The 21,225-nt window shown below is 35.0% G+C and overlaps 3 protein-coding genes across 4 annotated transcripts; 2 read left to right on the top strand and 1 right to left on the bottom strand.

Moving 5' to 3' along the window:
- The first annotated feature begins 2,652 nt into the window (after window positions 1–2,652).
- On the top strand, window positions 2,653–8,314 carry LOC127956875 (phosphoacetylglucosamine mutase-like). The gene is made up of 13 exons (XM_052555130.1): window positions 2,653–2,743; window positions 3,213–3,421; window positions 3,531–3,715; window positions 4,522–4,589; window positions 4,781–4,914; window positions 4,996–5,191; window positions 6,058–6,215; window positions 6,304–6,387; window positions 6,475–6,573; window positions 6,707–6,826; window positions 6,933–7,055; window positions 7,130–7,303; window positions 7,381–8,314. Exons 2-13 carry the CDS (start codon window positions 3,215–3,217, stop codon window positions 7,468–7,470), a joined length of 1,638 nt encoding a protein of 545 aa, XP_052411090.1. The 5' UTR covers window positions 2,653–2,743; window positions 3,213–3,214; the 3' UTR covers window positions 7,471–8,314.
- Window positions 8,315–8,523: 209 nt separating this feature from the next.
- ngs (notochord granular surface) lies at window positions 8,524–13,037 on the bottom strand. Of its 2 annotated transcripts, none has more exons than XM_052555131.1 (11): window positions 12,774–13,037; window positions 12,060–12,228; window positions 11,832–11,981; window positions 11,623–11,742; window positions 11,445–11,540; window positions 10,896–11,030; window positions 10,689–10,799; window positions 10,475–10,585; window positions 9,868–9,992; window positions 8,949–9,200; window positions 8,524–8,848 (listed from the first exon to the last, which is right to left on the bottom strand). In XM_052555131.1, exons 1-11 carry the CDS (start codon window positions 12,953–12,955, stop codon window positions 8,761–8,763), a joined length of 1,539 nt encoding a protein of 512 aa, XP_052411091.1. In that variant the 5' UTR covers window positions 12,956–13,037; the 3' UTR covers window positions 8,524–8,760. The 2 variants fall into 2 exon arrangements, with proteins under 2 accessions (XP_052411091.1, XP_052411092.1); XM_052555132.1 differs by having other exon boundaries at window positions 8,524–8,843; window positions 12,774–13,036.
- Window positions 13,038–14,006: 969 nt separating this feature from the next.
- LOC127956791 (cyclin-C) lies at window positions 14,007–20,680 on the top strand. Its single transcript, XM_052554990.1, has 12 exons — window positions 14,007–14,185; window positions 14,694–14,800; window positions 14,966–15,050; window positions 15,179–15,248; window positions 15,330–15,381; window positions 16,371–16,426; window positions 16,922–16,957; window positions 17,030–17,121; window positions 18,137–18,204; window positions 18,351–18,430; window positions 18,503–18,621; window positions 19,258–20,680. Exons 1-12 carry the CDS (start codon window positions 14,154–14,156, stop codon window positions 19,310–19,312), a joined length of 852 nt encoding a protein of 283 aa, XP_052410950.1. The 5' UTR covers window positions 14,007–14,153; the 3' UTR covers window positions 19,313–20,680.
- The last annotated feature ends 545 nt before the right edge of the window (window positions 20,681–21,225 follow it).

The raw sequence follows: 21,225 nt of genomic DNA on the forward strand, positions 1-21,225 counted from the left end.
AAGAACCTTTCAGTTCTTAAAATAACCAGTTTTTCAATATAAAGACCAATTCTTCATGGATTCAAAAGAATTCAAAGTTCTTCATGGAAACAAAGATGCCAATAAAGAAATATTATTTACTCATATAGAATCACATTAAATCACATTTGGTAAATATAATAAATATTTCAAAAACAAATGCTAATTTTCATTTAAGAAAAATATAAGACACATGAATATTTTCTCTTACTCACCAGTGAGAAGTTGTAAATAGTGCGACCAGTAAACTTTTCTCTTTTCTTCTTTAAGCAGCTAGTTTTACAGCTCTTTTGAGATGGTCCTCAGCAGAGCACAAGATCCAGGGGGTGTTGATGGATCCAGATTTAACTCCTCCCACCTTTCATATACCTAAACCTACATGTCTCCATCCCCTGATCCCCAAATCTACCCATCTTCATCCCTAAAGCCACTCATCTTCATCCCTAAACCTACCAATCTCCACCCCTAAACCCAGTCATCTTCATGCCTAAACCCACTCATCTCCACCCATAAACTTACCAATCTCCACCCCCTAGATATGGATACAACAATGTCCCCTGGATCTTGAGTTCTGGAGTGAGGGGCTATTGGCTCCTTGTTGGAGACTCACCATCCAGCTCAGAGCTCAGGCCAGGAGCAAAGCCAGCACTCTTCTCCAGATTCATCAACACCAGAAATGAAAGCCTTTTAGACAGGGAAAGCCATGTGCCATTGTGCTGCGTATTTGTGTAGGTAAAGTGGACGCAGAGGGATGCAGGAATCTACCACGAGGACCTCCTCTTCTTGTTGAAGAAGCTGCAAAATATTTTTTTCTTCAGCAGCAACATAAAAACAAACAAAAGTTGACTACAGAGAGTGCATAAAAATCCATGAGGGTTTTTGTTAAGTTTACCACACAGATTACTGAAAGCTCTTAGAGTGTCAGTTTGTGTGTGCAAGGGTCGGTCCTAGTTGAGAGGGAGCTTGGACAGGGACCACCAACTCTCTCTATCTCCTTTTTCTGTATCTGGCCGTCTACTTAATTTTGTCAGATATTAGACTTGTGTGTTAAAGTTTCTTTTGAAACCATGAAGGGTCTCTGTTGTGTTTTTCATTTTCTGTTGTACACTATGTGCCATGAAAGCACAAAGTTTGTTAAAAAATGACAGTGCATGGGCATCTGAGAAGCTATTCCTTAACAGTGAAATGGGAACAGAGTTACAACATCTGCAGCAACATTTTTTGGAATATTTTTACACAGCTGATAATGAACCGAAAAAATAAATAAAAATAAAAAACCTTTAGGGCTAAAAAACTATATATAAAAATTTATTTTAGCATCCTCACTTTAATTCAGTTCTTGAAATTAAAGACATTAAATTAATTAATTAATTAAAATGTGATGTGACTGAGTTTGCTGAAATAAAGAATGCATTATCATAATTGTATAATTTACAATAACTATTATATCTGTGATTAGAAATTTGAATTGATCAATAAATATTTTTTTATTTTTGTTATTTTTAAATCCAATATCTCGGGAATAACAATGAAAATTCTCAGTTAGCACACACTGCAAACATTTAATATAAATAGACTTTAATCTGTGGGTTAAGCGAAAATGCATATGCATCAAGTACTTATTAAATATTAACGGTGAGATTTATACTTACCAGCAGTTTGTTTCTTTTTCAGGGATTGATTCTTCCTGTAGAGATTATAATTTGGTTGTGAAAAGCATTTCCCCTAAATTGCTGTACCTTGTGAAAGTACATCTCAGGTATAATTCAGCTGTCCGACAAATTCCAAATCTTGTTATTGGAGGTATTAATATTATGGATATTAAGTGTAATAACTCACATATTAGGAAATGTATTAACTGTGATGTCAGCTGTTACCCAAAAGCACTCATAAAGTGGAAACAATCTTTTTTTATACCCTCCACTGAGAAAATATGGTTGGCTACTAATACATTTTTACTGCCAAATAAGGCAAAGGAAGTACATTTTAAGATAATACATAGGTACTATCCTTGTAACACATTTATTAATAAGTTTAGAAAAGATGTCTCTCCAAAATGTTCTTTTTGTGATTTAGAAAATGAAACACTTACACATTTATTTTGTAACTGTAAATATTCTGAAGACTTTTGGAAATCGGTAACTAGGCTGTTTTTTGATATATTTTATAAAATAATTAAAATAGACGAATCTATGATCCTTTTTTTGAATTGTAATACTGGATCAGATGTAGTTGATAACACTTTGAAGGTGATAATTCTTCTTGGGAAGTTTCATGTTCATAAAGCAAGAATAATGTCCATTACTCCCTCCTTTAAATTTTTTTGTAAAGAACTTAAAATATTTTATGACTCATTGATTTCAACTTCCAGGAACAAGAAATGTATAAAAACATCCCTCATATTAAAAAATGTCATTTGTAAATTGTAATTCTTTATTTTATTTTTTATTTACTGTCCATGATGTATATCTGTTATATGTATCCCCCTTGGTTTGTTTATGTTCTAATTGGTGTTAAGTATTTGTTTGCTTGTTTCTGAAAGAGAAAAAATAAAATAAATTTAAGCTGAAAAAAAAAAAAAAAAAAAAAAAAAAAAAAAAGCATTAAAACAAAAAAAATATGCATCAAGTTCCTGAAAACGTCATGAAAGGAGGCGTGGCGACATAAATCGCTGTAGCCACGTAATCCGGGAAGTAGGAAGTGCTCTAGTCACAGAAACAGACGAGTGAGTATAAACTTCATCAGCTATGTTCATATTAAAATTATTGAATCATTTGAAAAAACTGCTGTATTTAGTTTGAATATGTCTTGTTTTAGTTTGCATGCCCGGATAATGTGTGCAGTGGTGCGATTAGGAATGTCATTAATTTCAGACTGAAAGAAGTTATTATTTGTAATAATTGAGTGTAGTAATTGTTAAATTGTTAAATTATTACAATTTATAATTCTTTAAAAAAATCTTTACTTTGGTTTATCTTGGGATTGGTTTATTAATTATTGTTTTGGTTATTGCATTTTATGTGCACCATAAATCACAAACTGCTTTTGAATTCTTAATGAATTTTTCTGTAATAATTGTTATATACATGCTTTAATGTCAATCACAGTGGGTGATCCTGTTATTAAAGTTGTAAAGAATATCATTTAATCAGAATGAATGAATCAAGCTTAGATGTTTATGTGTTTGTTTTCAGAGATGGCTCAGTTTGAGGAAGTATCTAAAAAATCAGAGCTGCATCCGAAGCCGGAAGACCTTACGTTGCAGTATGGCACAGCTGGATTCCGCACTCACGCCAAACATCTGGATCACATCATGTTTCGCATGGGCTTGTTGGCAACTTTGAGGTCCAAAAAGACAAAATCCACCATTGGAGTCATGGTGACTGCTTCTCATAACCCAGAAGTAAGAAACGCACCCATCTGTGTCCACATTTACTGTCATAACAATAGAATATTTCTGTGTCGTTCACCTTCTGAGAATGTTCCTGCAATGTTATCCTCGTCATTTTCAGGAAGACAATGGGGTGAAGCTTATTGACCCCATGGGGGAGATGGTGACAGCGGTTTGGGAGGGATACGCCACACAACTTGCTAACGCCGAGCAGGACTCTCTCCTTAAAGAACTGAAGGACATTATTGAGAAAGAGGACATCGACATGAGCGTGCCTGCATGCATCTACGTCGGCAAAGACACCAGGTAGCCTGGCTTCTGTTTACACAGCGGGACAGTTAACAAATGTTCAAATTGAAAGCTTAAGTACATACAGAGAGAAGTTACTGAACCTGTAGATACTTCATAGTGGCCAAGCCAATGTATTAAGTCAGAAAACAGAAGTTTCACTGTCTGAAAATGTGATGGAATAGCCAGTGTAGTTGATTGTTAATCATCATCAGGATTGATTTCATACACATATAACATACATATATCTTATTTCATTAACAATGTAAAAAGCAACACTTTCACTGCTGAATTTATAATTAGACATAAACAACCTGTTAAAGAAGTTTCATACACGAGTACAGTTGTTTCGAATATTAAACATATTGTACAAATTATGTTTTTGAGTTTGCACTACTTTCCTTTCACTACTTTAGATATAGATCTATATTTTGTATTTGTTCTTGCAATTATTTTTTTCAAAGAGACCCTGAATTAATCTGTCAATTAAATTAATCTGTAACAAAAAAAAATTATGAAAGCAAAAAGTAAATGAATGTGTTTTATAAATTATCAACCAGATCACAAAAAAAAAATTCAAGATAATGGCAATTATTATCCCAATCTTTCTTACAAAGCATGAGAAAAATCATGATAAGATTTTTTATTTATTTAATTCCGCAACAAGAAAAAAATGTATATTGTAAAGCAAAATCATTGATAAATAATATGTTTGTTGTTGTTTTTTTTGTTGTGCTCATCTGTAGCATGTAAATTGGTTGAATGTTATGCATAAAATGCATAATTTAAGTGTAGTATTTTATTTCTCTTTTTGTTTTCTTCAGGCCAAGCAGTGCTAGTCTCTCTCAGGCTGTACTGGATGGCGTTTCCAGTTTGGGTGGCAAAACTCATGGTATGGTTATGGATTTCAAAACTTTCATTTGTTGACCTCGATTATTTTTTCCTTAAAGCTCATTTGAAGTTGTCTTGCATTTGCATTCTTTTTCAGATTATAAGTACAGCTTGTTATGACAGTACAAAGGTTGATGAATTGCTCCGTTGATTATATTGTGACAGATTGATGGGTGTGTGTTTCTCTTTAAGACTATGGTCTGGTCACCACTCCCCAGCTGCATTATATGGTGTGCTGCTGCAACACGAACGGCTGCTACGGCAGTCCCACTGTTGAGGGCTACTACCAAAAACTCTCACAGGCTTTCCTTCAGCTCACCCAGAACGTAAGCGAAACATAAAAACAGCCAACATTAATGATAGTGATTATTTCTAGCATTAATTGCTTCCCTATTTGTATTCCATAGGCCTCAAACCGCACCGATGATCAGAAGAGGCTTCTGGTGGATGGAGCCAACGGCATCGGGGCATTGAAAATGAGAGAAATGGAGCCGTTTCTTCGCTCAGAACTGCAGGTGGTGCTTTCGAATGACGGCAGTAGTGGGAAACTCAACCACATGTGTGGAGCAGATTACGTCAAAGTCCAGCAGAAAGCGCCTCAAGGTCTGTCCGAACTCCTTGAGGGGTGAAAACACATGGTCCTGTGAACTGCACCTCTGATCCCAGCAGGGAAAAACCGTTTTATATGTAAACGTTGTAATATTTGTGTTTGTATTAATCAAAATAGTTTATTTTATGATATAATGATAGAAACCCTACACTACTGGTCAAAAGTGAGGAATAATTCTGATTAAAAAAAATGATTTGATCAAAAATGCTAAATAATATTGTGCAGTATCTGTTTTCTATGCATTTTAAGGTGTAATTTATTCATTTGATGCCAAGCTTCATTACTCCAGTCTTCAGTGTCACATGATCCTTCAGAAAACATTCTAATATGCTGATTTGCTTTGTTATTATCAATGATATATGTTTATGTAATCAATGTTTATACTTCTTAATATTTTTGTTTTATATTTTTAAGGATGCTTTGATGAATAGAATGTTCGAAAGGACAATTATTTGAATGATAAAGTTGTAACATTGTAACATTATAAATATCTTTACTCTCACCTTTATCAATTTAATGCTTTATTGCTTAATTTATTTACCTATGCCAAACTTCTGAATGATTGTGTATCACATTTTCCACAAAATCTTTAAGCAGCAACAATTTTTTTCAATATATACAAATGATAAGAATAGTGTAATGAGCACCAAATCAGCTATTAGTATGATTTCTGAAGGATCAAGTGACACTGAAGGAAAAAAAAATCAGCTTTGCCATCACAAGAGTATATTAAAACAGCAAACAGTTATTTTAAATTCTATTTTTTTTCTGTATTTTGATCAAATAAATGCAGCCTTGGTGAGAATATAAGACTATTAGAGAATATTAGAGAAATCTCTATTTTTTTTTGTCTCTCCAGGTATGAATATGGGAGTAGGTGAGCGCTGCTGCTCGTTCGATGGTGATGCCGATCGCATTGTTTTCTATTACACCGACTCTAAAGGCTGCTTCCATCTGCTGGATGGAGACAAGATCGCTACTCTCATCAGCACGTACCTCAAAGAGCTGCTCACACAGGTTCTACACACTCAAACACGGTCTAAAATGAAAACGAGCACATTCAAAAATGAATTCAGACATTTCTTTCTTCTGTGTGTGTGTTCAGGCAGGGTTGAACTTACAGATTGCTGTTGTTCAGACAGCATATGCCAATGGGAGCTCAACCCGCTACTTGGAGGACGTCATGAAGGTGAAAGTCTACAAAACATCTCCTTTAACTATTGTATGTAAACTCAGTGTTCGTGAGATATTAAGGTGAGCTTTGACCTCTCCACAGGTCACTGTATGCTGTACAAAAACAGGAGTGAAGCACCTACATCATGCGGCACAGGAATATGATATTGGGGTGTATTTTGAGGCTAATGGACATGGAACTGTGAGTTCACTGCTAAATAATTACATTTTATAAATAAGGTAGAAGCTAGCTTTCCAGTTTAGAGACTTTAGAATCTATATTTTTAAATTAGTTAGTACACCGTAACCAGTGTTTTTTTGCTGTTGTGTTGCAGGTTTTGTTTAGTAAAGCAGCACAGAAACAGATTCAGGAGCTGCTGAAAGACTCGAACACAAACGATGAGAGAAAGCGAGCGGTGAAACTCCTGGAGAGCACCATCAATCTGATCAACCAGGTCTAGACCAACACAAACACCATCAAACTAGATTATCACATGTCTTATTTCAACTATTTGATTCAAACTATTTTTCAACTCTTAACTCCCTTTCTCTCTTCTGCAGACGGTGGGAGACGCGATCTCGGATATGCTAGTGATTGAAGCAGTGTTGGCCATCAGAGGGATGTCTGTCCAAGACTGGGACGCAATTTACACAGACTTGCCCAACCGCCAACTTAAAGTCACGGTGTGTGCTTGTGTGTGTGTCTGTGAGGCGTATGAGTTTTTGTGTACAGTATATTTAACTATTATACTCTGCAGGTGTCAGACCGGCGTGTTATAGATACAACAGATGCAGAAAGGAGGGCCGTGACTCCAGAGGGTCTGCAGGACGCCATCGACTCGCTTGTTAAGAAATATAAAAGCGCTCGGTCCTTCGTTAGACCGTCTGGAACTGAAGATGTGGTCAGGGTTTATGCTGAGGCTGACACACAGGTACACATGATCATTATGCTCATTATGTATCTCAATATATTTAATTGTAAATGTATATCTTCTGTGGTTATGTGCAGGAAAACGCTGATAGTCTGGCTCACGAGGTCAGTCTGGCTGTGTATCGTCTCGCTGGAGGAGTCGGAGACGAGCCAAAACCTTTACATTAATCAAGCATTCATGCAAACAGTCAGTCTGAATCCATCCAGGAAATGTATGAAAACTGTAAATGTACAGTAGACTAGTATTTGTTGCACAAACAAATGTTTTGGGAGATGAAAAATGTTAATAGTTTACTCTTTGTACTGTATGAATGACCAGCAATCTTTATAAATGGAAGTGTATGATTATGTTAAACTGTGATCTTTGTGAACCTTTGTTTACACTAATTTCATTACAGAATAATCAAGTTTGGCCCTTTTTCCCAATTCATCTGCCATTTTGATTTTAGAAGAAAATATCTTTCAATAGTTTTGGAATAGATATTTGAATGTTTTTAAAATAAGCCTCTTATGTTCACCAAGGCTGCATTTATTTGATAAAAATACATTACAAACAGCAATATTGTGAAATATAAGTATGATTTAAATATCGAATCTGTTTTAATATGTAATTTATTCCTGTGATGTCAAAGCTGAGTCTTCAATGTTACGTGATCCTCCAGAAATCATTCTAATACTGATTTGCTGCTCAAGAAACATTCGATTATTATCAATGCTGAAAACAGTTGTGCTGATTAATATTTTTGTGGAAACCATGATAATTCTTTTCCAGGATGAAAAAAAGTTCAAAATAACATTTACTTGAAATAGAAATCTTTTGTAACGATGTAATATTCAGTATGTATCAGTTGATCAATTTAAATGCATCCTTACTGAGTAAAAGTATTAATTTCTCTAGAAAAAAAACAAAACAACAAACTTTTCAATAGTAGTGTATGTGCAATCAGTATTGGCCAGCTCTCTAATAAAAACCTTATTGTACTAAATAAAATAGAGATTGGGTGAATTAGAACTTGTGTAAAGCATAATGTAGCATTATGTGATTTTATACCAAGGTGTCTCTTTTTTTTTTTTAAGTAACCGCATGGGAAAATATTTTCTCAACATCGTCTCTCTGAGATTTCCTGTAAAAAAAATTATATATGAAAGCATTGCTTCTCTGTGTATGCCATATATGCACTTCAAACAGAAAAACTGCACTAAAATAACCTCAGGCACTGCTGCTATGCAATCAAACTTTATTTGTTGTGAAGAATCAGTTGACACATGGTTAAACGCTTAATGCACCCAGTTACAGCCGTTTAGTCTAAGCACAAAGCAGGTAGCAAAGGTAAAGAGACTTTTTGTGACATTGGTTTGTCACAGGTTTTGATAATGGAGTGTGAGTTCTGAGCAACGACAACTCTAAATGAATAAACGTTGATATGGAGGTTTGGAGTGAGATCTCATGACTCTGATTCAATCGTTCTCGTCTGCAGCACCAGAGATAGTGATGGTACGTTCTTGTGTGTCGCTTTGAAAGGTGTCCTCGTCTGTCTTAACTGTTCTGCAACCAAAGAGAGATGGGAATTAGCTTCTACAACAACATTGAGAAACAGGGAAAAAGTATTGTTTTGTAATGTTGTGTTGGAGTGGTATACTTGTACCTAATGAGGACGGTCTTTCTCTCCGTCATCTCCACAGCCTGCTCGTGAGTGAACTCCTCCAGAGACTCGTGATGGTTGTGGTCAACTGTTGTGCTGCTGGAGAGCATCTTCTCAGAGGCAGCTGAGCTCACTGCTCCACTGTGGGCTGCTGCTGCCCCAAAAACATCGCTGACCATTCCTGCGCTCACGCTCATGAGAGACAGACCGCTCACCATACTGGACAAGCGACTGTCTTCTCCCTCTATCAGCTTCCTGTGAAACCACAGGCAAATCAAACAGGGTTAGACATGGGTAAAGTTCCAAGGATTCTGAACTATGTGTATATGGCAAAGTGATAACCATTTTAATCACCATATTATGGAAGTCTATTTATACCATGGGATAAAAAATATGACAATTTTTATTTCACGGTTTCCCACAATTTTGAAAAAATAAGTCAGAATTGTGAGAAACTTGCAGTTCTGAGAAAAAAAGTCTGAAACTTGCAATTGCGAGAGAAAAGTTGGAATTGTTACCTTTTTTTATTTTAATTTCATGAAAACAAAAATTGCAAGATGTAAGCTTAGAATTCTTAGGGGAAAAGACAGAATTTCTAGATTTAAACTTGTAGTTCTCAGTGGAAAAGTCAGAATTATTAGATATAAACATACAGTTGCGAGAAAACAGTCAATATTGTAAGATAAAAAAGTTGCAATTAACTTTTTAATCGATTAATTCCTTGTTGAGAAAAAAAAACTGCAAGATGTAAACTCAGAATTGCCAGAAAAAAGTCACAGTTCTAACGTTTTTCTTAGAATTTAGTTTTTATCTTGGAACTCTGAGGTTATTTTTTTTGCAAATCTGAGTTTACATAAAAAAAAAAAAGTCAAAATTGTGAGATATTATGTATTTTTCATTGGAGTGGATGAAGTGTATGTACCTGTATGTGGTGATTTCAATCTCCAGCGACATCTTAACGTTGAGCAGATCCTGGTATTCTCTCAGTAGAAGTGCAATCTTCCCCTTAATAGACTTCAGTTCCTCCTTTAGAGTGTCAATACGGATCTATGACACAAATCAATTTAACAGCATGCATAAAAGAGTAGACAAAATGTAGCTGGATGACCTAAATCTCCATCGATATTCCGATATACACAAATGATGGACACTTGAATAGAATAGAATAGATTTTATTGCCCTATTTCTGGGAAATTCATCTTGGACTCTTATGACCTGGCCAGAACACAATACAGTTAACATAACACAGTACAAATGATCAATAATTTATGCTTAAACAAATATATTGCAAAAAAACTACAGTATTATCCATCCAGTTTCTATGCAATATTTACTAGCCATTAGTCTAGAGAAGAGGATTTGTGAATAAAAGTGTAGCAAAGAAACTATGCTGATATAGGTCCAGATTACATGTGTTTTTTAATGGTTGTCAAGTAATCACTTTTCAAAATAAGTACATACTTAGTATGTGATTTTGGATGCAGCCAATGTGACATGTTCTCTTTGCAATGAAGGGGGTGTGGCTTTACCTGTAGCTCCTCCTCTTCTTTCTTGTGTCTCTCCTGTGCTTCCTTTATCTGGAGCAGCAGTGCTTCATTCCTGTTCTTAAGAGCGTCCAGTTCTCTCTGTTTATTCTGAATCTGAAAACACACGAGCATTATCAGCCTTAATTTATAAGGCAGTACCGTTTGGTGCTTTTTTTAAAATAAAGAACAGGACACAAAAACTGTCCACATCCCACACCTCTCTCTTGTAGGCTGTGATTTCCTCTCTGACGCTCCTCGCCGTTTCCACGTGCCGTGATGTTGCTTTGTTTAGATCTTGAAACTTCGCTTTATACCAAGCATCCATCTCCTAGTGAACAGCGGTCGGGAAAAAAATGAGCATACTTGAACAAAAGAGTTAAGTTTGAGGGATATTGAAGTATATTTTTTGTCCCTTCCTGATTACCTGCAGGTTTTGAGCGGCGATACTGTCATATTGAGCCTGGATCTGTTTGAGGGCAGATGCCAGATCGGGCAAAGAGAAGGCCACATCTACTTTAGCCACTGATCCATAAATCTGAGCCATCAGCTCCTCGATTTCCTGACATACAGAAAATGTGGTTAAATCAAAACTTTTCAATTATTAACTATATTAATGCAATTAAATACCCAGTGATTGGCAATAAAATCATATAACAATTCAATTCAACCCTGATTATATTACCAGCACATTTAACAACAAAATTGTACATTTGGTACACTGTAAACATTTTTTTCTTTTTTAGGTTTTTAGGAAAAACTAAATTCATCTAAAATTATATTAAAATGACTTTAAAAAAATGTAGTTAAATCTTATATAACTTAAAAATAAAGTTGTAAGTAGTTTAGTTTTTTGATATGGTAATGGAAAAACATATGTTGCCATGACTTTTATATTTTATAAATATTATTATATTATATTCTATAAAATTTTGATGCGATTTATAATATTAAATAATATTATTTTGAAATGCACCTTTTTGTGAATCCTCTGCAGGAACTCAAGCTCCACTTCCAGGTTTTCCAGCCGTTTTTCCAAGGCAATTCGGGCGGATGTGGCTGCATCCACATCCTAGTAGACAGAGAGAGTTTGAACCCCAATCATTGTGTGAAACCAAGTTATGTTACACTTCCTGTATTACATTGGACCTTACCGGTCTGAAGGCTTCAATTTCAAACTCTGCCTTTTTCCTGGCCTCCACAGCCTCCTCGTATTTCACCTTCACCATTTCCAGCTGACCTGCCATGGCATCCTTTGCTGCTACCGCCAGATCCTACAAAAGCAAAGGTAGAAAGTAATGATCAAGTTATGGTCTAAATGTGTAAGCGAGTAAGTCATAATGGCCCTGTGGTCATTCCTCACCCGCTGGACTTTCATCTGGTCAGCAATCCTCCTCAGCTCCCTCAGCTGGTCCTCATAGAGCAGTCGCAGACCAGACGGCTTCACATGGTGGCTCTTAATGCCATCGATTTCTGCCTCCAGCAGCTTGTTGCTCTGCTCCAGAGAGCGCACCTGTAACAAGCACACTCACACTCACAGGCTGCTCTTCAAAGCAGGGAAAGCAAAAGAGAAGATGGAGAAGTGTCTTACCTTCTCGATGTATACAGCCAGGCGGTCATTGAGGACGACCATCTCCTTTTTCTCACTGGTGCGTGTGCTGAGGAAAGCTTGGTTCTCAGCAGCTGCAGCGTCCAGGTCCACGGCACCTCCAGCGACCCCCAAACCCATGCCCAGACACAACGCTCCCATACTCACACTGCTGTACAAAGACACAAAACATATATTTACAATGCTAATTATAGTAAAACTTAATATTTATTTGCATATTACAAAATACAAACAATTTGACAAATTTAATGATTAAATATAACAATAATGGAAATTTATTATTATTATTATATTTTAGTCTATTTTAGATAGTGTTATTGTTATTGAATATCATTGATATATAATATTTTGAATTTTAATTTAATTTTTATATTTCTAGCTTTGTCTGTTTAGTCAAAGTTTTAATATTTTTGTGTTTTTGCCATTTGTAGTACTTTTTTTAAATAGGTTTTAATTTTAGTTTATTTCGTTTTATTTATTTTACTCCAACTTAAACTAAACAAAAAGTGAGACCTGTTACCCAGGCAGCTAGATAAAATAAAAATAAAAACAATTATTTTATGTTATTTAAAGTATATGTAATTGTAGTTTTAGGACTAGTTTTCTTAGTACATCGACCTAAAGTAAGCAAAATTAGAAATGTTTTAGCTGAAATAAAATTAGTGATGTTATAGGCTACTTTATTATGAGGCCTACCTGGTCATGCGTGATTTGCGGGTCCCGGAGAGCGCCCTGCGAGAGCAGCTGGCGGAGCGGTGGCGCACTGCTCCTCGGGTGGGTGAAGGGCTGGAGACCCGCACCTGAAGCGTGGACGCGGAGCTCAGGCCACCCTCGAAGTGACGGCGGTAGGAAGACATCCTGTCTGGGCTGTGACTCATGGTGAAGCTGGTGGTTCCTCTACAGAAGCGTTGTGTCCCATCCCTGATGACGGGGCTTTATACCTGCTGTCCTGTCCGGAGGAGGAATGTCAAACCTCAGTCTGACACAGAGTCAGTTATCTGACGGGACACCGCGAATAGATGCACCGCGGTAAAAATAGACGAGTGAGCTCTCCTGATGAAGATGGCAAGCCTGAGAGTTTCATTAATGAAATTCTCTGCTAGAAACTTGGAAACTGAAAGTACTATAGCACTATAACTATTATATATGCCTGCATATCTTATAAAAGTGCCATGAGATAGTATTTGTTACATTTAAATAATGATAATAATACAGTTAAATTCTATTATTTACCATGTTTGTTATAATATGCCTATTTTTTTATTAAATTATATGTTATGCAATATTGTATTATATTCTATTTATTATTTAAAGTTGATTATCATCTTTTAAATTTTCATATGTAGTTGGGATATTCTGTTCTATTCTATTTTATTCTATTCTATTATGATTTACATTGTCATTTACATTTACATTGTCATATCATGAGCTATATATTGTATTATATAGTTTTAAATAATAAAAATAACAATAATAATAACAACAACAGAATACAATTATATTATCTACAATAATTATATAAATAATTTATTTATATAATATTATATTGTATTATATTAAATTAGTACAACAATTATGTAATATGAGTTCTTTGTTATATTATTTTACTATTTAATTATTATTTAAATTTATATTATATATACTTGTCATATAAACTTGGATTATATTATTTTACAATACTTTTATTTCATGAGATATATATTATATTTTATATTATATAGTTTTATATAATAACAACAGTAACATTTTATTATCTCAATATATTATATTATATTATATTATATTATATTATATTATATTATATTATATTATATTATATTATATTATATTATATTATGCCTTTTAATAGCAGATAGGCCTATACGTTTATTTGTATGAAAAAGAGAAGAGCGCAGGACTCGATCCGGACCTGAGGCGTAAATGTGTTTCCGCCCGGATCGTTTTAATGAGCACATTGAAATTCTACGGAGTGTTTTTGGTGTGGCGCTTCTCATCTGATTAGATCAGAGTATCGTCATATTTTAACACATTTTAACATCACATTGAGGCTTAATTTTCTACCTCAGTCACCTCAAGATGGCAGGGAACTTCTGGCAGAGCTCACATTAGTAAGTAGAGACGCGTTTGACGACATAAATCGGGAACATTAAAGCGGTTTCTAGAGGTTTTGCTGTTGCTGCGAAGCTGTACGAGAAATAAAAACATTACAATTCATGGATTTGCCAGATTAAAGCAAAATATTTACCAAATATCGGTTAATGCCTTGTTAATGAATAGATACTAGAATAAATGTATTTTATTCTCTGAACAGTATAGATATTTGGATTATTAGCTTTAGCCGGCTGGCTAGTGTCTCTGGACTGAAGAAACCATAGAGAAATTGAATTTACGAACTATGAGCATAAATGTGGATTATTCACGGCACGAGTTCATTTTCATCTTTTTAACTGATTTTAGGATTTCAATTATTAAAATTATTGTGATGTTTTGATGCTTGTATGAAGTTTGGAAATTAGGAGTATATAAAAGATTCACTATAATGCTGCTGAGTTGGTATGTATGCTATTTTTTTTAATGATTTCTGAATTTGAAGTGTCTGATGTTTGTTCTCATCAGTCTGCAGTGGGTTCTGGACAAACAAGATCTGATGAAGGAGAGACAGAAAGATCTCAAGTTCCTCACAGAGGAGGAATATTGGAAGCTACAGATATTTTTTGCCAATGGTTTGGAGATTATTTGTTTATAAATATAAATACACCCCTGTTCTGAATTAATACATGAATGCAGATTTTCAGGTTTAATTCACCTGTGTTGTATTTAAGATGTCTAAAGGAATAAACTTTGTCCAAAAAACACTTTAAATAGTTTAATTTGTCATCTTGTGGTAGTGATTCAAGCTTTGGGGGAACACTTGAAACTCAGGCAGCAGGTCATTGCCACAGCAACGGTGTACTTTAAGCGTTTCTATGCCAGGTGAGGGGGTCGTTGCCTTGGTTACACTCTTCACTTCCTCTGTAAAATGTATACTTGTCTTCTGGATTGATGGCCATTTTCAAGTGCACTTGCATGAAAGTAAAAGAAAGCTCTTGGCTTGTTTCCAGGTACTCTCTGAAGAGCATAGACCCTGTGCTGATGGCCCCCACATGTGTGTTTCTGGCCTCTAAAGTAGAGGTAAACTGTCTCAATATGGTAATTTCTGCTGAAAGATGCATGCATTCAAATCTTAATGAAATCAAATTCTGTCCTTAACAGGAATTTGGTGTTGTTTCGAACACGCGCCTTATTTCTGCAGCAACGTCTGTGTGTAAGTCAACTCATCAAACAGTTTCAGATATTACATCTTCCATAGTGTTTTTGTTTTCCAGTACAAATGTCTACACATGCTTAAATTAAGATTAGTGCTGTCAAATCGATTAATTTCATGTTATATAAAAGTTTGTTTACAAAAATGTCTATACTGACCTGTACACTGTACACATACATGCATATATTTAAGAAATATATTTAATATATATTTATATTTATAATTTAAATATAAATTAAAGTTTGTGTGTGTATAGATAGATAAATATTTGTACGCACAAATATAATTTTTAAACACAAGCTTTTATTTTTGTATGCAGTTTATCATGATTAAACGATTAAACAGCACTAATTTAGATACAAATGGAAAATGGAAAAACTGAACAAAATTAAGAGTTTATGCTTAAAACCAGGAGAAGTATTTGTCAGTGGGAAATTAAAACCAGTTTTCCCTTTGAATGAAGTCAATTTCTAATCCCTTGGAAGATATTTGTCCTGGTTAATAAACTCACTTCATTTTGATCAGTTTTACTGTAAACAAGACTTCTTATCTTCTATCACTTTTTTTTGCGGTTTTAATGATCAGACGGTGTAGTGAAAGTAATTTACATGTATAAATGAATGACAAATCTTTTGAAGGTTGTATTTTTGTATAAGTGTTGCAGCCCATCATGTGCTCTCTAGACATTTACATTTAGAGGATATATTGACGTATTATACTACATTCTCTTCGGTTTATTCCTTAAATATTATTGACTTGGTCTTAAAAAAGACATAAGCCTTACATTGACCTTTATGAAACCTTGAGAAACCCTGCAAGCATAAATCAACATTTAATTAAACTTTTAACCATATAACCACATAATGACCAAATATCTTCACTATCAGTACGGTTTAGGAATCTCAGATCACAAAAAGCATGCTAACTTGTCTTCTTCATGTGACCTTTTCATACTAATATGGAATAAATCTTTTTTCTTTTTGTTACAGTGAAAACAAGGTTCTCTTATGCCTTTCCAAAGGAGTTTCCCTTCAGAATGAACCATGTGAGTCAAACGTCTGTGCGAGTCTGAGCCTTGATATTTCTTACTGAGAAGAGTTCCTGTGGAAAGAATGACTTTGCTTAATATCAGGATTTTGGAAATCTGACAACGTCACTAGAGATCTAGATAATAAGTTCTTGTAACTGTCTGATTCATATGATGGAAACGCTGGCTGAGAGGCTGTGATTATGTGTGTGTGTGTGTGGTGATGATGCAGCCTTCTGTCATGTCTTAAGTGTAACCAAGTTTCAGGAGTGACATTCCTCACACTCATGACACCTTCGTAGGAAAGTCTCATTATGGTGATAAATGACTGTTGGTTTTTGGCAGCTCATGTCTCGGGCTGGTGATAAGTGCGGTTATTTTTTGGGAAACATCTCAGAGGTCTGGTGGAATGTTTATGGATCATCGTAATGGGAAAGATGATAATTAGTGCACATAACATGTTAGCTAGCACATTAGATCTCACAGTGAACTCATGCTTCTCTCTCTGTCTAGATCTTGGAGTGCGAGTTCTACTTACTGGAGCTCATGGTTGGTATTGATTCATCTCCTTTAGGTTGTTTGTTTTTGGCATCTGTTCATGGATGTTTGGTTTGGTTTCAGGACTGCTGTCTGATCGTGTACCACCCTTACAGACCGTTACTGCAGTATGTGCAGGACATGGGTCAGGAGGACATGCTGCTGCCGCTGGCTTGGTGAGGAGCGTGTGCCTTCAGACCGCATGAAAACACACAGCCACTGTTCATTGTGCTTTATAAGTCTGTTAGAGCCATCCAAGTGGGTGGTAAAGAAAACATTTAAATATGAACTTTATGTTTAGAAGTTTGATATGAGACACTTGCATCTGTCTCTGTCCGCCCTGTTTTCAGTGTAAGAGCCATTTGTAACATGAATGTGTGAGGCGTCCAGTGTCATGTGCTTCCAGCAGTGCTATTTTAGTATTAGTCACTGCTGTATTCGCTTATATTTTTTTACATTTTAATTTTAGTTCTTTTATTTTTCTTTTATTGTATGCATTTGTCATTTTTATTAGATTAATACAATATTAGTGCTTCAACTTATGCTTATTTGAGTTAGTTACTAAGATAACATAACTAATCTTCAGTTAGCTAAGTTTTTCATCTAATACTTTTGTTTTATTTTAGCCTTATTTTATTAAGCTAATTTCTGTTTTTTAAGTTAAAGACAATCCTGGCTTCCAGTTATTTGAATTGAACAAAAACACTTTTTTATGTTGCTTGACATTGCAAACTACTATTTCTCATCATATTATTTTAATTATAAACATATTGGTTTGTAGCACAAATAATTTGACCATTTACTGCATGGTTATTATAGTTGATATAGTAATAGAAATTAATAGTTAATAATCTGAAATAAATTATTATATTAGTACCAGCTAGTTGCCAAGCCAGCATTTATCTTTTTAATTTAGTGTAACTTCATGTATAAAAATCACTAAAAATGAATAAAAAGTATAGCAATTTAAACAAACAAAAAATGACAGATGCACAACAAAGTTTCTAAAGTGTTTAGATGAAATCTGCAATATACAACTATAATACATCTCAATCTTTTGATTTTTTTTCTATTTATTTACCAGTAGCAGCTAATGAATCATAAGTATTGCACATTTACAGAAAATAGCATGCTTCTGTGTTGCAAAGTAAGCTGAATAAGTGAACGTGAGTGTCCTGTGAATGTGTGCAGGAGGATAGTGAACGACACCTACAGGACAGACCTTTGTCTGCTTTATCCTCCGTTCATGATAGCACTGGGTAAGAACAAACCTCCTACACTGAATCCAACAGGTCCTATGCTTGCAAACAAGCAGATGATCTGAATGACTGTATAACACCTTGACACGTCACATTTATACACTGGGAGCAGAGTTACAGATTCTGTCTCCCTCCTCCTCCTCCAGCCTGCCTGCATGTGGCCTGTGTGGTGCAGCAGAAAGATGCCAGGCAGTGGTTCGCTGAGCTGTCTGTTGACATGGACAAGGTAACACATGTTCAGCTGTAAAATAAATGAATGAGTGCTGTGTACATTAACACTGAAGCTTTTCTGGCACAGATCCTGGAGATCATCAGGGTGATTCTGAAACTCTATGAACAGTGGAAGAACTTTGATGATAGGAAGGAAATGGCTACTGTGCTCAACAAGGTGCCCAAACCCAAACCCCCTCCTAACAGGTACGACAGACATTCCTCACTTAACAAAATCACTCAACATGTCCTGGATAAAATTTCAATTATAGGATTATAGTACAGTTATAGATTTAAAAAAAATATATATCTTAAAGGGTTAATGTCACAGCTTTTATGCATTTGCTCTGAATTTAACATGGTTATGAATCCCAATGATATTTTAGTATTATTTATAAAATTTTATAGTATTTATTAATATTTTTAATTTGTTATTATGTTTATATGTTAACTTAAAATTTATTTTATATCTATATAGCTTTAAATGTAGGTTAGTTTTTTCTCATTTTCAATTACATTTTTTTTAAATGTACATTTTTCATCCAATATTTATTTTTTATTTTATATGTACTTCGATTACTAAAGTTTATATATATATATATATATATATTTAGAAAAGTAGGAAAAAACCCTTTATTAAAGCATGCTTTATGTATAAATAATTTTAATTTCATTTGTAGTTTATTATTTCATTACATATTATTACATTTATTTAGGTTAGTTGCCATTGCCAAGGCAGTATTTGTAAATTTAGTTTGTATTTTATTTCAGCTTTATTTATTTATTTTTTTTTTTTCCTCACCTCACCTCAGTGCCTGTATTTTCTTGCTTTTCGTACAACAGTGAGACTGACCAGAGCTCAAATGGGAGTCAGAACAGCTCGTACAGTCAGTCCTAGAGCGGCCCCTGCTGGAGGATCTGAGGCGGAGCGATTCAGAGAGGCAAACACAGCACATCCTGGCACACCTGATCGCTGCTTTTCACAAGCACATCGTTTTATGACTGGGGAAATTGATTCCTGGCACACACATCCTCTCTTTCTCCTCCTCTGGGTTTTTCTAGCAATCAGAGCAGATAGAATGATGCCACCTCCTTCCTTCCTTCCTTCCTTCCTTCCACCAATCAGAGGAGCCCATGTCAGAATTGTTCACCAATCGGAAATCTGCTTTGATGTAAATTTCTTGCCAAGCTTAAGGCTATAGTCTTGAATGTTATAGTCTTGAATGTTAGGGACACACACACATACAAACGCACCTCATTGGGTATCTGCTTAAGAGGGGTGCTGTTTTCCCAGATCTTGTTAGTCGATGGTCCTGACTTCCTTGAAAAGTCCCATGAAGCTTTCTGTCAGTGGACGCTCTTTGGGAACTAAGAAAACTTGATTTTTTTTCTGTCTGAGAGCGATGGAGAGAGTGTGTGAGTTTAATTGCAAATGTATTTGTATGCGTGCCTCTCGTTGACCATATCACAGTTTGTATTCCTCAGGGAAACAGATCAGTCCTCTTTACAAAGTGGCTGTCTGTAAACTGATTGGCCACAGGGCTATGTGACGGCGATCTTTTGAACCCTCGTACTGTGTAATCAAATCCTGATTGGATATTTGCCGTGCGTTTGGATGTGAGTTAGAATGCACAAGTGACACGGATAGTTGAGCTGATCACTCAAACTGCATTGTAAATATGCTTCCCATATATAGCCCTTGACTTTTTTTTTTATCATTTTCCTCTTATTATAAATTTAGTGTATGATTATGCTATATGTGTACTTGCCATAACCCAAATGCTGTGTTTTGCTTTCATTCTGTTATGTTGAATTGATGTCTCTGTAGCTGCAGCACACTGAAGCATCCATCACATTTAATGGGGGACAAGTTGGGTGTGGTTATCAAGTCCATCACTTCCCATCATCTGCATCTCCACTGAAGTCATTAGTTTGAGGGACACATAATTAATTGTAGAAAGGCCTCAAAAGATTTTACAGGACTTACATGTTTGGCTGTGTTTTGAATGGCATTTTTGTTATTGGCTTTGTCTCTCACTGAGATTCTTTGTTAAGCTGTGCTTCAGGAGTGTTGCCTCATCTTTATTGAGTGAACTTACATAAATGTGGCCCCTCTCAGTCATGCAGTGTATGTATTATTTGCCTGTAAATATATTTGATGATGTGAGAGTTGCGGAGGGTGAGAGGTCTTGGAGTGTTCTTATTCGTCTATAATGGAGCTCAGAAGCCTTATTGAATAAAGCTGCTGGTGAAAACAAAAAAAAAAGTTTATTTGAAACTTATTTCAACTTTTGCATTAGCAGCTACCTGAAGCTTATTTAAGCTAGTTGCCAATTCAACAGTTCTCACTTGCATTTAGTTTAATTTTATGTAGGATGAATTCAGGTAAATTGGTAAACGTCTCTTTAAAATGACCAACAAAAAGGTCCCAATCGTCATGAATTGACCTACTAAAAAAACCAAAAAAAAAAACCTATTTAGGTTTATTTTACCAAAACAAATAATTAAAATATAAATAAAAGTGACAAAACACAAAATTTATAAACATGTACAATTAAAATGAAAATAAAAAATATAAATAATAAAACGATTTAAATGTTTTTTTCATTCTTTCTTTAAAATCTCAATGATATTAAAATAACACTGATTTAAATAGTACACTAAATAATGATCCTTTGTTCGTGTGGTTATTTGCACTATTTTTGGGAGCAAAATAATGAAGCTTTTACAAATTACCGAAACATAATTTCATATTATGACCTTTTAAGAAATTGTTGTTACCAAACTGTTATGACAGCAGTGGATCTGACA

The sequence above is a fragment of the Carassius gibelio genome, chromosome B4, assembly GCF_023724105.1.
Source record: "Carassius gibelio isolate Cgi1373 ecotype wild population from Czech Republic chromosome B4, carGib1.2-hapl.c, whole genome shotgun sequence".
NCBI classification, from domain to species: domain Eukaryota; kingdom Metazoa; phylum Chordata; class Actinopteri; order Cypriniformes; family Cyprinidae; genus Carassius; species Carassius gibelio.

Excerpts from the sequence above, each read along its gene's own strand:
- LOC127956875 (XM_052555130.1), top strand. The coding sequence starts at position 3,215 with ATGGCTCAGTTTGAGGAAGTATCTAAAAAATCAGAGCTGCATCCGAAG. Across the intron at positions 6,388-6,474 it reads ACTTGGAGGACGTCATGAAG|GTCACTGTATGCTGTACAAA; the intron begins GTGAAAGTCTAC and ends ACCTCTCCACAG. Across the intron at positions 7,304-7,380 it reads ATGCTGAGGCTGACACACAG|GAAAACGCTGATAGTCTGGC; the intron begins GTACACATGATC and ends GGTTATGTGCAG.
- ngs (XM_052555131.1), bottom strand. The coding sequence starts at position 12,955 with ATGAGTCACAGCCCAGACAGGATGTCTTCCTACCGCCGTCACTTCGAG. Across the intron at positions 9,993-10,474 it reads AAGAAGAGGAGGAGCTACAG|ATCCGTATTGACACTCTAAA; the intron begins GTAAAGCCACAC and ends TTTGTGTCATAG. Across the intron at positions 9,201-9,867 it reads ATTGAAATCACCACATACAG|GAAGCTGATAGAGGGAGAAG; the intron begins GTACATACACTT and ends GTGGTTTCACAG.
- LOC127956791 (XM_052554990.1), top strand. The coding sequence starts at position 14,154 with ATGGCAGGGAACTTCTGGCAGAGCTCACATTA. Across the intron at positions 14,186-14,693 it reads TTCTGGCAGAGCTCACATTA|TCTGCAGTGGGTTCTGGACA; the intron begins GTAAGTAGAGAC and ends TGTTCTCATCAG. Across the intron at positions 15,382-16,370 it reads TTCTGCAGCAACGTCTGTGT|TGAAAACAAGGTTCTCTTAT; the intron begins GTAAGTCAACTC and ends TTTTTGTTACAG.